The 20,664-nt window shown below is 34.2% G+C and overlaps 1 protein-coding gene across 2 annotated transcripts in view; it reads left to right on the top strand.

Moving 5' to 3' along the window:
- Positions 1-20,577, top strand: part of LOC128232184 (atrial natriuretic peptide receptor 1-like) — a 32,556-nt gene extending 11,979 nt beyond the window's left edge. The window contains exons 3-25 of one of the 2 annotated variants that reach the window (XM_052945593.1): positions 327-461; positions 778-987; positions 1,787-1,893; positions 2,196-2,300; positions 2,537-2,647; positions 2,859-3,003; positions 3,238-3,380; positions 3,661-3,799; positions 4,440-4,515; positions 6,126-6,240; positions 6,535-6,753; positions 7,190-7,294; positions 10,048-10,119; positions 10,267-10,435; positions 11,527-11,688; positions 11,854-12,049; positions 13,217-13,357; positions 14,126-14,249; positions 14,416-14,484; positions 14,773-14,935; positions 15,227-15,337; positions 15,675-15,766; positions 16,090-20,577. In XM_052945593.1, coding sequence (XP_052801553.1) covers positions 327-461; positions 778-987; positions 1,787-1,893; positions 2,196-2,300; positions 2,537-2,647; positions 2,859-3,003; positions 3,238-3,380; positions 3,661-3,799; positions 4,440-4,515; positions 6,126-6,240; positions 6,535-6,753; positions 7,190-7,294; positions 10,048-10,119; positions 10,267-10,435; positions 11,527-11,688; positions 11,854-12,049; positions 13,217-13,357; positions 14,126-14,249; positions 14,416-14,484; positions 14,773-14,935; positions 15,227-15,337; positions 15,675-15,766; positions 16,090-16,560 — 3,380 coding nt within the window. In that variant the 3' untranslated portion in view covers positions 16,561-20,577. Of the gene's footprint in view, positions 1-326; positions 462-777; positions 988-1,786; positions 1,894-2,195; positions 2,301-2,536; positions 2,648-2,858; positions 3,004-3,237; positions 3,381-3,660; positions 3,800-4,439; positions 4,516-6,125; positions 6,241-6,534; positions 6,754-7,189; positions 7,295-10,047; positions 10,120-10,230; positions 10,436-11,526; positions 11,689-11,853; positions 12,050-13,216; positions 13,358-14,125; positions 14,250-14,415; positions 14,485-14,772; positions 14,936-15,226; positions 15,338-15,674; positions 15,767-16,089 lie in introns of both variants that reach the window. The other variant, XM_052945592.1, reaches the window with a different exon arrangement.
- Positions 20,578-20,664: the final 87 nt, after the last annotated feature.

Below are 20,664 nucleotides of genomic sequence, written 5' to 3'. Positions count from 1 at the left end.
GTACACGTCTGTGTCACTCACTATCATGTTTTGTTTTATTTGTATGTAATTGTGCCTGTGTATTGGCCGGAGGCCTCTGTTCAATAACTTTGAACTTGAATAACGAAACAAAAACAAATTAGAATTATGTCAACATTCCGCAAACACACGTCCGAACCGGATTAAAACTAAAGAACAAGTGAGAAGGCGCCAAAACAAAGAAGGGTGGACAATTGAACATTCGGCAATGAGAAAGAGTTCCCTCCATTAATGATTATTTAATTTCCTCAAAATGTGTTAAAATGACACCATAAAAGTAAACTATCCAACGGGATTTTATTTCTCAGTTGTCCAGCCGGTGGGTGAGTTGATGGCATACTACAATATTCCAGTCATAAACTGGGTGTCCTTACAGCAAACCATAGAGAAAAAAGACGTGCTTTCTACCTATGTACGGACTATGACACCTCTGTCCTCATTAAGTAAGTAGCTGTTTTTTTCATATGTTGTTAAAATGGATTTGTACTTTGTGTCCATGTTCTAAACCAAGTACTCTTATAATGATTCAAATAACTCAGATCGTAGAATTATATTTCTTGTGAAATCTGGAAGATAAATAATCCTACGTTATGCGCATGAATAGAAGCTTTAAAGGCATGCAAAGCTTACTATAAGGAATAAATAATTTAGTAAACGTCCAAGTTAGGGGTTAAAACAAATGTACATACCTAAGTTATTTCAATTTATGAAATAGTACATACAAGCATAAGAACCATTTCGTTTTTCAATTCATTTCAGAGGGACTTGTGAACACATTTATAACAAGCACCGGATGGAAACGCTTTGTGATAATCAGACAGAGTGAAGATGAGTATAAAGCAGGTGCAGATATAGTGGAAAACGGTATCAACTCCTACCGAAACGCTGGATGGAGCGTGGCCCGCACGTACAGCCTGGAGGACCATGATGATGGCGAGATGCTCAAGTCCATAATGCATGAAGGACGAAGTTGGTTATAGGTTCCTTTTCTACATTATATGATATTTTAATTTGGGTGTTATTGTGATTGCTTGTCCGTTAGTCATTCAAAATTTAATCCTTTTAATTTTGTATTCGACTAAGGCAAATACTATTGCTAATTACGATCACCCACAATTAAACTCTGAATCAGAAAAGTGAACTTCCGCAAGAAATTATTGCACAAGTCCAACCATCGATTTTTATAAGTATACCGGTGAAGAGTTTGGTAAATATAAAGGGGATAATAGTTTGCTTCAGTGTAAGACCGAGATATATTTTACCACTCGTGAAATATAGCTTTTAGTTCTTTCTCGGTAATATATATATCTTGTTATATAACTTTGAAACAAACACGTTCTATGTGTATTATATGATAAAATAAAATCAAATGACGGTTAATTGAAGTTTTAAAAAAAAAAGAATGAACACGAACATTACGTCATGACGTCGTTGAAATTGTGACCTGTGTGCGTTGACGTTTGATCTGGAAGAGAAAGAGTGCTAAAATTTCAAAACAGTGAAAAATATCAATAGTTTTTCAAAATAGCACGCCAAATTGAACACAAACATGACGTCATGACGTCGTTGAAATTGTGCCCCGGCCGTGTTCGCGTTGACGATTGATCTGGAAGAGAAAGAGTGCTTAATTTTCAAAACAGTGAAACATATCAATTGTTAGAAACAGTGAACTATCATTTTTTCACTGATAAATCTCTATCAATTACGATAAAACATAGTTTATATTGAAATTTATCACTTATTAATGAATCATCCTTCTTCTTTTCAGTCGTCTTCCTGTTTGTACATGCTTCAACGCTTCGACGTTTGATGATAACAGCACATAATATGAATATGACAAATGGAGAGTATCAGTTTTTGTACACTTATACCAAGGTAAAGTTACATAACCAGTTATCAAAGTAAACATGTTCGTCTCCTCTGTCAATCTAGAACAGAATAAATAAAATGATATCAGTAAATCGATTTGTTTTACCTAGTACCTATAAACAGAATTTATATTTTACATTTTTGTCTATTGGGTTTGTCCATGTAGTTTACATTGTTTTGTTGTACTACATAGTATAAATGAAATGCCAGTACTGTTTCAATGGAGTGTTTTGTTAATATTACAATATGGTTTCATGGTTGTTTTCATTTCTAGAACGACTAACTTCATTTTTAAATATCTCTTATAGGTAGCTACGGGATCAATGTACAAGTCATTTTTCTCAGACAGATGGTGGAGAAAGAATGACACGTATGATGACATAGCGAGACAAGCGTTCGAAAATGTTCTCATTGTACGTACAGGGTTAGACTACTCTGCTTTAAACATGTATATAAAATCACGTGCGTCTCATGATAATAATTGTCTAGTCCTCGGAATCATTCGATACAACTTAGACAAGTTAGTGCTAGGAAAACCTTGAACGTTTTGCTCTTTCCATATTGCCAACAAACAATCAAACCGATCCTTTTTATATTGTTGCTTGTTTTGTGTACTTCGACCAAATGCTATTTGATTATCTATTGACAGATTACGCTCGGCCAACACGTTAAGCCAGCCGCAGATTGGCAAGACTATGCTCTCAACTCTTACAATAATTTGTACAGGCTCCGCAGTGACATCCCGGAACCAACTACGATTGTGAGTATAAAAGTAGTAGCTGAAGAATTGCAACATAACAAAAAACATGGGGCATAAAACATGCAATACTCGCAGACATAATGTCCTGAAAATAAAATAATACTTTGTGGAAAACGAGATGTTGTTAAAAGTTATTGGATACAACTTTATCAATTGAATTGGACTTTTTTTGCAAAGTAATTTTGATAATTATCATATGCTATATTTTCAGCCAGATGAATACTCTGGTTACTTGTTTGACTCAATAAGACTTTATGCTACGCTTCTTAACGTATCACTGAGGGAAAACAAGACAAAAACCGGAAGAGATTTGGCTTGGGTTGTAACGAACAATGCTACACAGATCCAATTTAAAGGTAAATGTTTAAAGCGTAATCGAAGAGGATCAAATCTTTTCGATATAATTATAGTTTAGGCATGCCTCATCATCATCGATTAAGCTTTACATGAGACGATTTCATGGCATTTTGATTTCATATTTGACAAAACTTACAGTATGACAGCAAGGTTTTGCAAGTATATATTTCAAAGAATATTACATAGAACAGCATTACGATACATGTTAACTTGTTTTTTTTAACACAATTTAGGTCTAACTGGTGATGTGATTATGAGCACGTCATCATTTGACAGGATGCCGGCGTTCTTTGTTCTGGACATGGATAAAACCGGAACGTTTGATAATGTTGCTTATATCATATTTAGATTCAAAGAGGACGGAAGCTTAGATACGGTGAGAAAATGACGTAATTTATTAACACAATAGTGTCAAACTTTGCCATCAAATTTACAAATACTGATCACATGTTTAATTTCTTTATCATTACATATTTTGTATTTATCGTCAATTTATTTCAAGGATGAGTGCATACTTTACAGAAAAAAATACATGCCCCCATTGATTTGATCACATTTTATCCTGAGTTGTTTCTTAAAAAAACACACACACACACATTCAATTGATGTATGACAATATTCATTGATTTAATTGTGGAAGTATTTTTTGGTCACAGAAGTCAGACTTTAAAACCATTCGGTGGGGCAATGGAAGAAATTCGTCAAACCGCTATTTTCCACCCGATACACCAAAATGTGGATTCTTCGGAGATCTTTGCCCTTCTTCTCCTCCGCCGCCCACACTACCGGAACAAAGTGAGTGTTTTGTCGTTGCAACTGCATTCCCTGGTTAACTTGATGGTTTTGCCTTCCTGTCTCGTTAGGCCATGTAGCTTGATCTCGCTTAATATAATCCGACATACTAAAAAACAAAGTCTTTTACGATCAGCAGAAAGCATGCATGATGGGATCTCTTATTATGGTCTTTCGAAATGCATTCAAATATGGAAACTAAATATTATACAATACTAGTAATTTTCGATTGGAAGAAAATGCAATTTTTAGCCTTTCAAGTATGAGGCACAATACTTTTCATTAGCATTCAGTTGAAAGCCTGTTAATTTGAACAAGAAAAAGGTATGTCATGTTTCATGTTTTTAGCAAACTTTAAGGTAGGCACATTTAATCTTTCAAGGGAACCATGTTGCGTCAGGTTGGAATTCAGAAAGGCTTTAGTCCAGCAGAAAATATTTAAAGATATTTATGATTTATCTCTCTCTTATTGCAGGTATTAGACTGAATTCAAAGTATAGCAACAGTAAATTATGTGCCTTCCTCAGACTTGAGCAAACTATCAGCATCAAGTAGCATTCTCAATCTTAAATACAGTGAGAGAATCTTGGAGGACATCCGGGCAGTTTTTTTTAGTTATAACCTAACACGTTTTCTTTTCCAGATTCCAACGAAGTAACTATTATAATAACCGCCTGTATAGCCCTAGTAACTGTGCTTATCATGTTTATAGTATACAGGTAAGTGTAACTTATTAACATAATCGTAAAATAAACGATAAGGCAAATAATATACTATAAACAAACAAGACGTAACACATAATACTTAACTTAAGCGTTTCCACAAGGTTATTAGCAACTGTGATTTTAATATGTTTTATTTTAATTGCCACATTTCTTTTTAATATATATAAATATTGATACCAAACGGACGTAAGGACATAAAAGTCAGAAAGCAAGGAAACAATTTGTCACAGCGAGTTTAAAATTCCTTATTTGTCGAGGGGCTGTCAAAGAGATGACGCTAAAACGTCGTATAAAGGCATATCATTTTTGTGATTTCTCTCAAAAAATACCAAAATCTTCTTGCATAAATTCCGTATCCCTCACATACATTGTCGTACACCTGCCGTGTGTTTTGTCGCCTATTGTCGTGAAGTAGCGCTTTGTCAAAAAAAAAACAAGTAATGCCGACAAAATACGAAGGAAAATATGCAACACACGACTCCCTGCGATAAAGTGGACTAAATGACAAATACTCGTCGATATTTTATCAGCTGTACGACATTGCGCGATTTGCTTAAATATATACAAGCAATACAATTTGGAATAATCATCAAGTGCCATTACCCGTATGCGAGGAACTACATCGTTGTCAAGCATTCATTTTATGCAGAAAGTTTACAGATAAATGCTTGTCGATGCGACATTGTCAATATTTATCGTGTGACCAACGTTTCATTCAAATGTTTAAATGTCGTACACAACTTGCAGAATGTAGTACTAAGATTAACTAATATCGTTTTGATGTCGAAATTTATCATACCATATCGTAAAAAACTCTTGCCCTCAAACGTAAAAACTCTTTGTTTGCCTGTATACTAGTGATGTTCCGATGATCGATTATAATCGAAAATCGATTGGTTGGGCCTGAAATCGGCGACAATCGATAGTATTTAGTTATAATCGATTATAGAAAAAAAAATAGTAAGTGTTCAGATGTTATCTTTAACAAAATGGGTGATGAAAGCCACAATGAGCAAGAAAATGAACTATTTGTTATACAACAACACTTAATAACTTCAATCATAGACATAAGCTATATCCATATAATGATTAAGAGTTTAATACTGTACATGGATAAAACTACATCTCAGGTACTATCTAGTATTTTAAAAACCGATTGTACTATCGATAATCGGTTACTTGAGTGGAACCGATCATCGATAGTAAAATTGCAACCGATTCCCAACACTACTGTATACATGTATATATTACACGTAAAGAACTCTTATAGCCTCGTTTTTCTCGTATAATTGATTAAGTACTGTCAATGATGTCTCGTTATACTGATGAAGAAAGTGGTGTTAGATCCGTGAAACAACCGTACAAATATTTGGACAAAAGGTTGTTTATACAACACGTAATAGTTCCAGGCGATTTATAGCGAATTTTAACTCCCCGTATATCTCCAAACTTCGATACATTGTGACATGGGTCTTTAACTTCTTGAACTCGTTAAATGGCTAGTGGATTTTAGTTTAGACTGTGTATTTCATTGGTTTGTTTGAAGGTATAAAAGAATATCGCAATGAGCTTTTCGATTAAATGTAATTAACTTTATCTTGTAGATGGTGGAGAAAGGAACAGGATTTGAAGAATACCGCCTGGAAGATTAACCCTAGTGATTTGTTCTTTGTCCCCAAACATGACTCCATAAAATTATTGCCAACAAAAAGTTTAACGGTAACCTTTGACTGTTTTATATTGTCTTTTAAGATTATTCAAAATATTCAGTAACAATTTTGTAAATATGACACATTGCTTTGAGTTTTTCTTCTGATGGATAAGGTATTAAGCGTACATGTATATAATTTTCATAGACGTGAAATACCAATGGCAACTTCATATAATCTCCATTACACCATTACAAAACAGTCGCATGACAGTGTAATGTTTAAACAAGTTACAGTGGTTGTTCTTATGAAAAAAAATACTTGAACACAAAAAGCACAAATGTTTGTCTTTTTCATTTAAAAGCGACGAATTCATCGTTTGCGAAGCACCTCTAGTATAGAAAGCGCTGTGAGTACCCACAGCAGGATTTTGTCGCACATGCGCACTTTACCAATTGGGTCTGACGAACACGGTCACGTGCTTACAAATGTAGCGGAATACAAAGGTCAAACGGTAGCAGTAAAGAAATCGAGGAAAAAGAAAATCAACATTGACAGAAACTTCATGCTTCTTATGAAAAATGTAAGCCCTACTAATAAGTAGTTACGTTCATTATAAGCATCCTCTTCCTCATTTTTTTAACACTTTATATTTAGTTGTTTTATTATTATCCAGTTGATGATAACTCTCTTTAACGTAACTCCTTTTTTGTAAATGTATAATTAAAAACAACTCAAAAACGTCATCTGTTGTTTTGATATGTACAAAGTGATACTTTTCAATACCATATTAAATCTATAAAAAAAATGCTGGAATGTTTAAAAATACTTTGTGGTTTATCAAACATTTCTTGAGTTATATAACATAAATATTGTCGGATATGATTAACACTTAATCTGTAAACAAAATGTGATATTGATAAGTTAATTATGCGTGTCATTTCAATACTATATTCGTTATGACGTCGTGTGGTGACATCAAATTAAGTAAACAAATTGAAACAAATTTAATATTTCAGCTTAGTTCCCTAAAACATTCGAATGTGACGGCATTCATTGGTGTATGCACGGAACCAGAGAAAGTGTGTTCAGTTTGGGAGTTCTGCAGTAAAGGAAGTGTCCAGGTACATTGTTTCATTATTTTGTCATTGAATATCTAGCTACTTGAATAATTAACAACACTTGAAAATATACAAGACTGCAACGCGGTTTACAAACAGAAAAAATAATCGACGACCGTTCCCGCGACTTAAATTCTAACAATGAATGTGAGCGCCAAATTAAGGAAATCAAGCGAAGAATTACCGAAAAGGAATTAAAGGTACTAGAGGTACAAGAGTTATCTCCCTTATAATTAAGATTTTTGAAGCAAAAATTTCAAATGAATTATATTTCCTTAAACTGAAACTAGGTGAGAAAATAAAAATGGTGAGGGAAAATATATATTGTCTTAACAAGGATGTGCTTTTTGTATAATGGAATTCTCGTCACAGTAAATAGCAAGTACAATGCTTATAATTTATATTATGTATTTTATGATAGCATTTGATGACTTTATGTAAAAACATACCTAGTATTTGAAACCAGCAGGTGTGTCGAATTTCGTTAAACTAAGACAATATGGGCGGCGACAAGCAGGGTAGATATTACTGTAAAGTTTTGAATGAACAGTTTTGGCATCATATTAATGTTTACGAATGGAGCGTTAACAAACTTTTAAAACATATGGACCTGTTAATTCGTCATCGCACAGATGCCGCCATAAAAATGCGTAAACAAGCTTAAATGTACCATTGACCTTATAATCACGCTATAGCATGGATGCCACCGGAAAAAAATGGACCGAAAACTAACTAAAGTTACTATGGACTTTAAAAGAACGTCATAGCATGGGCGCCGTCATAAAATTTAGCGTAAACTAGCTCAAAGTCGCCATGAACCTTAAAAGCAGGCCACAGTATGGATGCCCCATACAAATGGAGCTCAAATCAGCTTAAAAGTACTGTAGACCTTAAAAGCATATCATAGTATGGATGCCTATACAATTGGAGTGTAAACTAGCTTAAAAATGCTATGGAATTAAGAAGCACGTCATAGTATGGATGCCCCATACAATTGGAGTGTAAACTAGCTTTAAAATGCTATGGAATTAAGAAGCACGTCGATGTATGGATGCCCCATACAAATGGAGTGTAAACTAGCTTTAAAATGCTATGGAATTAAGAAGCACGTCCTAGTATGGATGCCCCCATACAATTGGAGTGTAAACTAGCTTAAAAATGCTATGGAATTAAGAAGCACGTCAAAGTATGGATGCCCCACACAAATGGAGCGTTAACTAAGTCAAAAGTACCATGTAAGTTAAAAGCACATCATAGTATGGATGCCCCATACAAATGGAGTGTAAACTAGCTTAAATATGCTATGGAATTAAGAAGCACGTCAAAGTATGGATGCCCCATACAATTGGAGTGTAAACTAGCTTTAAAATGCAATGGCATTAAGAAGCACGTCATAGTATGGATGCCCCATACAATTGGAGTGTAAACTAGCTTAAAAATGCTATGGAATTAAGAAGCACGTCATAGTATGGATGCCCCATACAAATGGAGTGTAAACTAGCTTTAAAATGCTATGGCATTAAGAAGCACGTCATAGTATGGATGCCCCATACAATTGGAGTGTAAACTAGCTTAAAAATGCTATGGCATTAAGAAGCACGTCATAGTATGGATGCCCCATACAATTGGAGTGTAAACTAGCTTAAAAATGCTATGGAATTAAGAAGCACGTCATAGTATGGATGCCCCATACAATTGGAGTGTAAACTGGCTTAAAAATGCTATGGAATTAAGAAGCACGTCATAGTATGGATGCCCCATACAAATGGAGTGTAAACTAGCTTAAAAATGCTATGGAATTAAGAAGCACGTCAAAGTATGGATGCCCCATACAATTGGAGTGTAAACTAGCTTTAAAATGCTATGGAATTAAGAAGCACGTCATAGTATGGATGCCCCATACAATTGGAGTGTAAACTAGCTTTAAAATGCTATGGAATTAAGAAGCACGTCAAAGTATGGATGCCCCATACAAATGGAGTGTAAACTAGCTTTAAAATGCTATGGAATTAAGAAGCACGTCAAAGTATGGATGCCCCATACAAATGGAGTGTAAACTAGCTTAAAAGTACTGTGGACCTTATAAACATGTCATAGTATGGATGCCCCATACAACTCGAGCGTAAACTAGCTTAAAATCACCATGGACCTTAAAAGCACGTCATAGTATGGATGCCAAATTCAAATGGAGTGTAAACTAGCTTAAAAGTACTTTGGACTTTAAAAGCACGACATAGTATGATTCCCCATACAAATGGAGCGTAAACTAGCTTACAGTTACCATGGACCTTAAAAGCACGTCATAGCATGGATGTCGTCAATTTAGAGAGCACGGTTGTCGCCATTCTGTTTGTTATCTTAGAAAACTATGACATCATATTTTCGATGACGTTATGTTTACTATACGTCATTCTTCTGCTTTTCGCGGCTCATATGAACATACCATGTAAACTATTGAACGACGACACTAAACTTTAAACAATTTTTTTTTGTGGTTGTAAATAACATTGTTTAATGATAATTAATTACTTGCAACGAACCACAATTTTTAAGATATAAAGACAGCGGCACTTAGCTGAACCGAATGTGACCTCCTTTCGGAGAATGATTAATATGTATTTGAACTTCACTATATAGCCTTTAAATTAATGACTAGGTTTTAATTGTTGTGTAATTTATCAAAACAATGTCATGTTTGATTTTCTCCGTACTAATTTATTGTAAAAACGCGTGAAGTTTGCTTCATTTTATTGCAGGATGTTATTAAAAATGAAGACATCAATCTCGACACCATGTTCAAACTATCAATTACTGTTGATATTTGCCAGGTATGTAAGTCAGTTGCAACACATACATAACTCTACTTTTGATTGGTCATGCATTGAAATTTTGCATTAATGTTTTCAAATGATAAGTTCTTAGCTTACATTAATTCTCAGGGATTGGATTATATCCACAATCCCTTTCATTTCCAGGGATTGGATTATATCCATAAAAGTCCAATGAAGTACCATGGCAACCTGAAAAGTTCGAACTGTGTGATTGATAGTCGATGGGTTTGCAAACTGACAGATTTCAATTTGCAAAAGCTGAGACATATTGAAGAAAGTGTCGAATACTTAGGAGAAGATGTTTACTATTCAAGTAAGTGCGTGGAAATAAAGTACAGTCGAAACTCGTGATGTCGACTTTGTCGGGACCTAGAGAAAAAAAGTTGAGATAACGAACATTCGACACAAACGAATTAAAAAAAATTATCACCAATCCCAACACATTTGAGTTTGAATTTTTCCGGCGTTCGACTTCTTCATTTGAACGGTCTTGTTACCGTCGTGAAAATAGAAAACGTTTTATTAAATAAAGTGAAAAAATGAATTATTTGAGTCACATTTATTTAATTCACGTTTATGGATTACCCAAAATAGATATAAAACCACAATAACATACACTTGTGCAGTGTAAAAAAAACGGTAAAGCACATACGACAACGACTTAAAATAGACGTTATGCCTGTTTGTTTCTATATGCAGAATAGAGAAATTTCTTCGTCACGTAACTTTCAATGTTGTCAAATTTTCCAATGATGTCATTGGCGTCCTTGTGCGGTTCAATGAATAGCTTGAGCAATAAATGTCTCTTTGATCAAACACAAAAACAAACAACTTTAATTATTCATACGTACCAATAAACCACCAATCATGACAGTTTGTTATTTTGACACGCACGGTTATTAAGCGACATGCCGCAAACCATCATGAATATTTTCGCACCTACAAGTCGATCTACAGTTCGACATAAGAAACAAGGAAAATGTGTGAAATTCGAACACAGGGATTGAAATAGGAGGTCGACATAGCGAACAAATCGAGATAGAAAAAAGAGTAAACAGGTTTATTTTATATAGAATAAGAAGGAATAAATTCGGGACCGGAGAAAAAATCGACATAACCGGAAAATCGAGATATCCGACATCGACATAGCGAGTTTGAACTGTGTGACTTTTTTGAACATTGTAGCAATAAACATATTATAGTCATTTAACATTTTAATGTTTCATAAATATTCATTTTATCGTTTTATTTATACGATAATTGACAAACAGACCTTTGTTAAAGGTCAAAGTAAGATAGATGAAAAAATGTATGGAAGCGATATTAACTAAAGTCAGTATTCACATTGCTTTTTTATCAAATACGCACATATTGATATTTCTTTTTCCTTTGCTCAAACTTTAGGACTATTTTGGACGCCACCAGAATATCTGCGAAAAATATTAAGAAAAGAAGTAGTCAACGGCTCTGTACATGGCGATGTGTATGCACTAGGCATTATCATGAAAGAACTTGTTTGCAGAAATGAGCCGTACAGTACTGAAACTGCGAACTATACTCCTAAAGGTATTTTATTATGTGCACATATTGAATTGCACCCTAGCATTATTCCCGATATTATTTAACCTTAATAATTAATCATAAGATCATTCGCGGTGACATGTTACTAACATGCATTATTACGTTGATTTGTTTAATTCTTGTAAGAACACAGCAAAATAATATTTTCAGAAATAATAACCAAGGTTGCCAAACCGGTTTCTACTGCATTAGTCTTTCGACCTGAGATATTCGACAATGGGGTGGATTCTGAATATTTGGTTCCAAACATGAAGCCAGTCATTCGAAGATGCTGGGAAGAGAATGAAGATGCGAGACCACCCCTGAAAACTCTGATTCGAACTCTAAACAGAATAAATCCATACAAGTATGTTACACATACTTGCTGATGTAATAAAACAATGTCTTGTATAAGGTCACCAAATATACTAAATGCCTTCTTGAAATTGTGAAAACCGAAACACATGCAATCACGCGTTTGATGAACAACTTTGAATTTAGAATGTAACGGGGTGCTCCATTTGAATTCTGGCATAGGCGTCATCGTCTTTGTTTCAATAAACTTAGTCAATACCGATATAACATTATCATGTTGTTATGAGATTAAGGACTTAAAGTTATTGATATCTTATTGCATTTTGAGCCAAAGAAACAGCTCAATGGCATGTAACTAATTTAAGTACTACGCTTAATCGTGAAGAGTTCATCGTTAAGCGGGCTTTTTAAGCTCAGAATCCAGGTAAGCGTTACCATACTGGAAGTGTTCTTTTCCTGTTCGTGATAGTTTCTGCCCTTTCAAAAAACGTTCACTTGTACAACATTTGGTTTACCTTCATTCCGAAGCTATTTATTCATGTGTGATTATCTAAGGCTTTAAAATCAAAATAATACATTAACGATTTTAAAAGTGTTTTGTTTGGTTTAAAATATATACATGAGCGAATTATTTTCTTGATGGAATGTGTTTATAATTTATATTTAAAACTAATTTCCAGTATAACAACAAACTGGAAAAAAACGGCAACCTCTGATCTGTTATTCAAATACACTATTTCCAAACATTTTAATTCCAAAACGTTCCGTATACTGCAGTCAATTCAAGCATTCACGAGTATACTGCAGTCAATTCAAGCATTCACGAGTATACTGCAGTCAATTCAAGCATTCACGAGTATACTGCAGTCAATTCAAGCATTCACGAGTATACTGCAGTCAATTCAAGCATTCACGAGTATATTTGTTTAATTCTTGTCACGAATTACATTCAATCGAATTTAGTACGATTTAATACAGTGCAGTGCAACATACATAGGCACCAATATTACAAAAAACACACGCTAGATGCATGAATGCTGCTTGCTTAAGGTTTTGCTCCAAATACGGCGGCCAATCAAAATGAAGGTTAAATTCTAAGTAGCAAATCAAGTCGAATTATATTGGTTAAGAAAAGGACTCGCTTATTCAATAACATTTTTCTTAATATCGTCTAACTGTTATATAGTTTTATAATTCTATTTGGGTGCTTTATCCCCAGAAAAGCCAGTATGGTAGACAACATGATGGCGATGATGGAGAAGTACACGACGAACCTAGAAGACATTGTGACCGAGAGGACGGAACAACTCCAGGAGGAAAAACAAAAAACAGATGCCCTTCTATACAGGATGTTGCCACCGTAAGTAGTGGACGTTTTAGAAGTCAAGGCAGTAGCTAAACTACGTGTTTACTCTTTTTTGATGTGTTTGGTGTTCCTTTTCTGGTGTCTTGGTCTTCTTGAACCATGTGTCCAATCTATTCCCAAACACGAACGTTGTGTGTTATCATCTGAAGTGGATCCAGACAGTGGTGTTCAACCAAAAGGTTTCGATTCGATATTCCAAAGGCAGTTTCCATACTAGCCACAAAAATGCGCGTATAGGGAACTTTTTTAACATTTGGATATTCCAAATATCCAAATATTTTCGATTCGATATTCCAAAGGCAGTTTCCGTACTAGCCACAGCTACCCTTTTCTTATTTTACTTAAGTATTAAATGAAACACAAATAATCAGTCTAATTCAGATCGACTTCTTTCAATGGCATCGCCATTTTGGAGCCATCTCGCAGGTGCCCATTATATTTAACTTGTTATTAGGTGCTTACAGTTGTTCAAGGAAACGTTACCCGAATACTTCAGGCAGTTTCCATACTAGCCACAATAATGCGCGTATAGGGAGCTTTTTTAACATTTGGATATTCGGACCATCTAGCAGGTGCCCATTATCTTTCAGCTCAATATACTAAGCGCTGGGATCTGTCATTCTTGGCTAGGAAAACAACAAGTGGGATATGGACGCCTAGAGTCGTCAAATAAAAAATCGTCAAAGACTCTGAAGCGGTCGTTTATATGGACTATTTCCATACAATAGTTTTTTTTTATTATTCAAACAATTGTACTTTCAGAAAGGTCGCAGAAGATTTAAAATTTGGAAGATCTTTTCTGGCGGAAGGATTTGATTCCGTGACAATTTATCTGTCAGACATTGTGCAATTTACCAATCTTGCCAATGAAAGCACACCAATGGAGGTGAAGTAATTAGCGTCATAGTTGCATATTAATTGCAGTTTATCATTTCCTAGCAATTATTGTTATGTTATTAAAATGATTTATATACTATTAAATAAAGTTACGACAATAAACCCAGTGTATGTTTATGATATGATGTTTCATTAATTTGATATTGTGGTTTCAGATTGTGAATCTTTTGAATGCATTGTATACCTTATTTGACGAGTCAATTAGTCCTTTTGACGTCTACAAGGTAAGGAATCTTTAGGTTTATCATAAAAGAAGCCAATATATCAAAGACCAATGTGTGAACATCTTATAATTAAGAATTACAGCGACATATTTAATCTCCAGGCAATCTGAGTTTGGAGAAATGTCAAAAGTTAATGAAAAGTAAAGACTCACATATATTTAAAACGTCTTAATACATTTTTTTAAAGATTTGCTACTTTAAAGTCATTGTAGTTAATCTTTAACGTTTAAGTAAGTAAAAGTTCGAATGATGTTCATTACCATGTATAAGTGTTAACTCTTTACACAGGTGGAGACTATTGGCGATGCCTACATGGTGGTTAGCGGGCTTCCAGAACGTAATGGAAATGTCCACGTTCGTGAGATTGCAGGGGTTGCCTTAAACATCCTGAATAACGTGCTCCATTTTATCATACCTCACAAGCCCGAACGACAGCTCAAGATAAGAATAGGTACTCCAATGCTCCATTATTCATTAATCTAATTTTTTTTTTAAAAAACGTTAGTTTAAATAAAACAGTTTCACGTTTAACCTACGACCCTTGTCGTGGTTCCCTTTGAATTGTCACGGACACATTTAATAGTCAAACCCAGTACTCGTTACGCGTCGAAAGCTGTCATGTTCTGCATACCATCTTCAACGTTGGAAGTGTGCGCGCCTTATTTTACGTGGTTCATTTGTTAAACAATTCCACAATGATATTTATACGTTTTCTAGTTAAATGTTCCTATCTTTCTATCAGGTCTGCACACGGGGCCTGTGGTAGCGGGTGTTATTGGACTTGTTATGCCTCGATATTGTCTGTTTGGAGATACTGTCAATACAGCCTCTAGGATGGAGTCAAATGGTGAACGTGAGTCGGAGATTATTTTGTTTGACCAATGCCATTTTGCACCATGACATTGAAAATTAAAAACAGTTTACTGTTATTTTTAATTTACAATAACAGATCGAAAGTCAGTAGTCCATAATATCATACAACACATTATTGTTTTGCATTTAAAACCATTAAGCTGTTGTTGTTGGTTGTGGGTGTGGTGGGGTTATGGTGTTGTTGTTCTGGTTTTTGTTGTTGTTGTTGTTGTTGTTGTTGGTGGTGGTGGTGGTGGTGGTGGTGGTGGTGGTGGTGGTGGTGGTGTTGTTGTTGTTGTTTGTTTTCCAGGATGAATATGTGCTCTTTTCTTTTACAGCCTTGAGAATTCATATCAGTGAACAAACAAAACTAGCACTTGAAGAGTTTCCCCAATTCGACACAGATAAACGAGGGGAAATGATGATAAAGGTACTCAAAGCATTCTTACGTTTAGCTCGTTATGAAATCACTACATACTTGTTAAATTTTAAAAATATTATGGAAGAGTAACTGAAACAAGTAATAAAAGTTCCAGTCTGGGATTGATTGACGGCGTCAACGCCCCTAGTACATGCTCAAGCTGTATTCTTTTTCATAGAACGATGGAGCATTCGTCAATGATCCCCGATGTCCAGAAATAACACTATGTGTAGTAGTTTTCATGACAAAAGAATATTGTCGCCTTTGTTATGTTTATGTTATTAGTATTCTATTTTCCCGATGTATGATACAAGCAAATACATAATTTTCAGGGAAAGGGTTTAATGACAACGTACTGGCTTACCGGACAAAAAGAAATACACACTGATTTTGAGGAAACGCACGCTGATATGGCCAGTGATTCCAGTCGTGAAAGTAAACTGAGTCTAGCGGACTCAGGGATAGATACTGGAAGACTATCAATGCTGCTGGACGACACAATACATGTACATTCTACATGCAACGGGAACGTCACACAAACAGATGACTTGCAGGATGACATTCACGTTCAACACGGATATGAAAACATTACAAATAATCAGAGGGAAGACAAAGGAAAAAATCCACCTCAAGAGTCAAACCATTCTTTTCACTCAATGAATTATTTCAAGGATGACATTTCAATTTTGTTTCCTGTACATGAAGACAATGAATCCAGCTCAACTGATGATGAAGTAGAGCCTCCTGCTCCGGAAAAGAAGAGAAAGAGTTCGTCATTCTTAAGTTTTATTCATCATACTTAAGTGATGGCAATTTGGTAGCGCCTTTATTCTTGTACATGTATATTGGTTACCAGCGCGAAGATTGTTGCTAAAAATAGGCCCATGTGATGTGCAACGAAACTGTGTGTACATGTTACAAGAAGTTTATTTGTTAGCATATGATATGAAATGGTAAATATTATTTTATGAATTATCTTCGAAATTAGCTCTTTTTTTAGTACATCATCAACATATGATTTCCATTTGTTTAGCGACACACGTGCTTTTTTTATTTATGAAATCAATTTCGCAAATATACTTCACTGATCAAGATGATGTTGACTCGAATAAGTATTTCGTATTCCAGAATATCGTTTACATTTAAATTGAGATTTTTTTAACATTTAAATGTATTTTTTTATTCTTATTAATTTGGCATTATTTTTAAATAGGAACTCTATGTGTGTGTGTAGCATCTAGTACGTGACTTGTAAAAACGAGTAGAAGATGGTAAGACTAGCTGATGTATAAATTGATCAAAATACCTTATTTGTTTAGTGATCAAATTATCTGATGTATTTAATGATCAGAATAACTGATGTATTTAGTGATCAAATTAGCTGATGTATTTAGTGATCAGAATAACTGATGTATTTAATGATCAAATTAGCTGATGTTTTAGTAATCAAACTAGCTGATGTTTAAGTGATCAAACTATCTGAAGTATTAAGTGATCAGACTAGTTGTATTTATCTTTTCTGTTAGTTAAAATTGACCATTTATCGACAAAAAATGCAGCATCTTATGTTGTAATGCCCCCGATGGGAGGTATATAGTTGTCGCACTTGCTGTCCGTATGAACGTCCCTGCGTCTTTTACTATTGTGTCTCCATTGTATCTTCCTCAATCGTATTCGAAGTTTGCTTATACTTTACTGAAATGCATAAAAACAAGGGAAGATGTGTTACATTACAATAATGCTCTCGCTTCAAAGGTAAATGAAAGCAACTATAGCGCTGAAAGGTTGTTCACGCAAACAAGCGTAACCTTACTTCACTATCCTGTTCACAGGCTATAAAGATCGAGTCCAAAAACACTTTTGAGTTACCCCAACCTTTAAGAGATAACTGCCTGTCATAACTTAAGAATAGCAAATGTATGACCTTAGACCGTAGGTTGTTAGTTGATGAATGTTAAATACAATCAGCTGCTTAAGGTTAATTTGATTGAACCCGATATTGGCTGAGGACGTTTTGACTATTTGTATAATGTAGAGGAGGACAATACATTTTCATTTTCTGAGTAAATATCTATTATTATCTATTCCCCTCGGTTTCTGACCAAGATTTATTTTAAATTATACGGCTTGCTTTCAAATTCACATTAACGTTGCAATTTAATGAACGCATTTAAATAAATTGGTCTTTTATTTCGCACTTTTTTAAACCACATATTACAACACATCCCTTTTTGAAACCACGGCACATTTATACTTGTCAACATGTCATGTCAAAAAGAAAATCTGACTATACCTGATTTCGATTTGCGGTACTTAAGGCTTCGGTCTACAGCCTAAAAATGTTACACTAAGAGGTCGATTGGCCATCGCACCGACAAGACCGGGGCATTTGTCACTTTACTAAGAAACATTGCTTTTATATTTAGTGTTTTATTCGTTTGACGAACTTGTGCACATAACATTATTGTTCATATGCTCGATTGTACGTTCACCTTATTTGAATCTGTATATACAATAATATTAGCACAAAAAAACCTTAAAAGCGTGAATTCCTAAGCAGACATCTGAATGCAAACCTCTTTAAAGAAACACCAAGTGAACTATGTATCGACAACTGTCGGTCTCCGTGAATCTGATTTTTTTTTAATTTACTCATATCTATAATTATTACATAAAGATCACTACCATTCCTCCCTGGAATGGGTCACACGTAAGCCTCAATGCTTAGTACGATTTACGTTTTCATCTTACGGTATTTTCACGATAAAAACAAACACAATATTTTTTTTCAATATGTTTGAAATGTGACAATGTATGCCGCTAGTTTAGTGTCTCCATGGCCTTCTTTGTGCCTTTAAAATATATTTTCTGATCCTGTCATTCTAGCTGCCATTATAATATATTTGTTTCAACAGGAATTATCCCCATAATGAGTGATTGTCATTTATAAGGAATCATCATATAAAAGAATAAAGGACAACAACAATATTTTCCATATTAAGTTTGAAGAAGATTTGGGATCGCTTGGAAGTGATCTATAGTCTCATCATTATAGTGTATTCAACTGTCGTGTATAATCTTCAAAACATGTTTTTTGTTGTTGTTGATTTTTTTATTCGTTTTTTTTCCCTTTTTTTTTATTTCCGAGTAATATGAATGATTATGCTCTTTTTTGTCTATTAGTTGCTCATAAATACCGTTTATTCGAATGTATCGCTTATATTGCAACACACTGCAGATGCCGGAAGTAACAAAAACATCAGATGTCATACGTTGAATACATCGTTGGTGTAATACTTCCGCCATTATGAATAGCAAGCATTTTATGTATGCACATTTTATCATTAATTTTGACATAAATCATTTGGGTAGCTTATTTATCACGATTATATTATGGAAACATAAGAATCCCTTACTATTTGTGTGTTTTCCTTTGGTTTAACAACTATTATTGTGTGTGATATTTTTTAATCAATTTATTGAGATCGTTGAATAGGATGACATACTAGCAGAAAATGCATCAATCTGTAAACAATTGTACAAACATGAAACATGTTTAATCCTTAGCAAGATTATGATAGCCATGACGCAATATTTATTTTCTTCAAAAAATCGATGGCTGTATTATTTTCGGAGTTTAAACTGGAACAGGTTTTTGAAAAAATGAAACTCACCTTAAGTCTTAAAACATACGAATGAGGAAATAGTCAAAATGATTTATGGTAATACGCACCTACTATTGTATTTTGTCTTAAAGTCTTTTAGGCAATGTTAACAACGATCATATCGTGCGACCGCTTTTCCATGAATTTGAGAACTTTTGTTCGTGTTTGATTTGGATGTGCCACCTTCACCATCCTTCACTTTTGACTGCGTTCGGCGTTTCACGTACAATGTATTTATATTTGCGCATCCAAGCCTCTGATTGTATGTGGTTTAAACAGGTTTATAGTAAGAATATTCGGTCATTCATCTTTCTATGAATGTCACCTTCTTTACCTATTTTTTTTATCAAGTATTTGCAAAGTGTTTGGTAAAATAGAACTTTTTGTGTATATAATTGCCTAATATGAATACATATTTGCTATCATAAATACATAACATAGTTTTGTTTTGTTTTGTTTTTTGCGTGACTGAATATGACCTTGTGTTAACCCATCCGTTTTATAAAAATTAGATAATCTTTGACTCACATTGTCTATCTTAGAATTTGTTTCCAAATATATACCATTTCAACGCAGGCATACTGATTTGATAAGATTGTTAATAAGAATGTCTCTAAACCGCCCCCCCCCCCCCTTAATGAATATTCAAAATATAATTATTCTTGTTTTGTTTTAATTTACCATTGAGGGGGGAAACGCTGTCATATCTGCAAGTCTTCAACTTCTCGTATTTTGACGCGGCACTCATAAATTTCGAAACCTAATATGCTTTCCTCATAGCTGGTCTTGGACAATTCACTATATACATATTAACTGTTGAATGAAACAAACGCATTTGAAGTTGTCATTGTCAAGGATTATTTATAAAATAACATTATTGATACTAACTAGAAGGTCAAGTACACGTTTTAAGCATACTATTAAAACTCCAGTTGTAATTAAGACTCATACAACAATATAGATTGTTCAAATAAATGTGTATATATATTATATTATTTTTTGAAGTTTTGCATAATTGTTGACAAGCATAGCAGTTCTCAATTATTTAATAACGGACAAGAATTGTATAGATGAATCATAAACAAAATAGAAAAAGAGAGATACAGCAATATAGTTTGTTTATATTATTTATGATTTATAATTAGTTTTTAGGTTTTGCATTAATGTTGACACGCATATTAATTATTCAAATTTCTTACCAATGGACAAGCAGTAAATACATGCAGATTTCCTTCATATATA

The sequence above is a fragment of the Mya arenaria genome, chromosome 4, assembly GCF_026914265.1.
Source record: "Mya arenaria isolate MELC-2E11 chromosome 4, ASM2691426v1".
Taxonomy (NCBI): Eukaryota; Metazoa; Mollusca; class Bivalvia; order Myida; family Myidae; genus Mya; species Mya arenaria.
The sequence above is the reverse complement of the archived record's forward strand: the minus strand, read 5'-3'. Positions and strand labels throughout refer to the sequence as shown.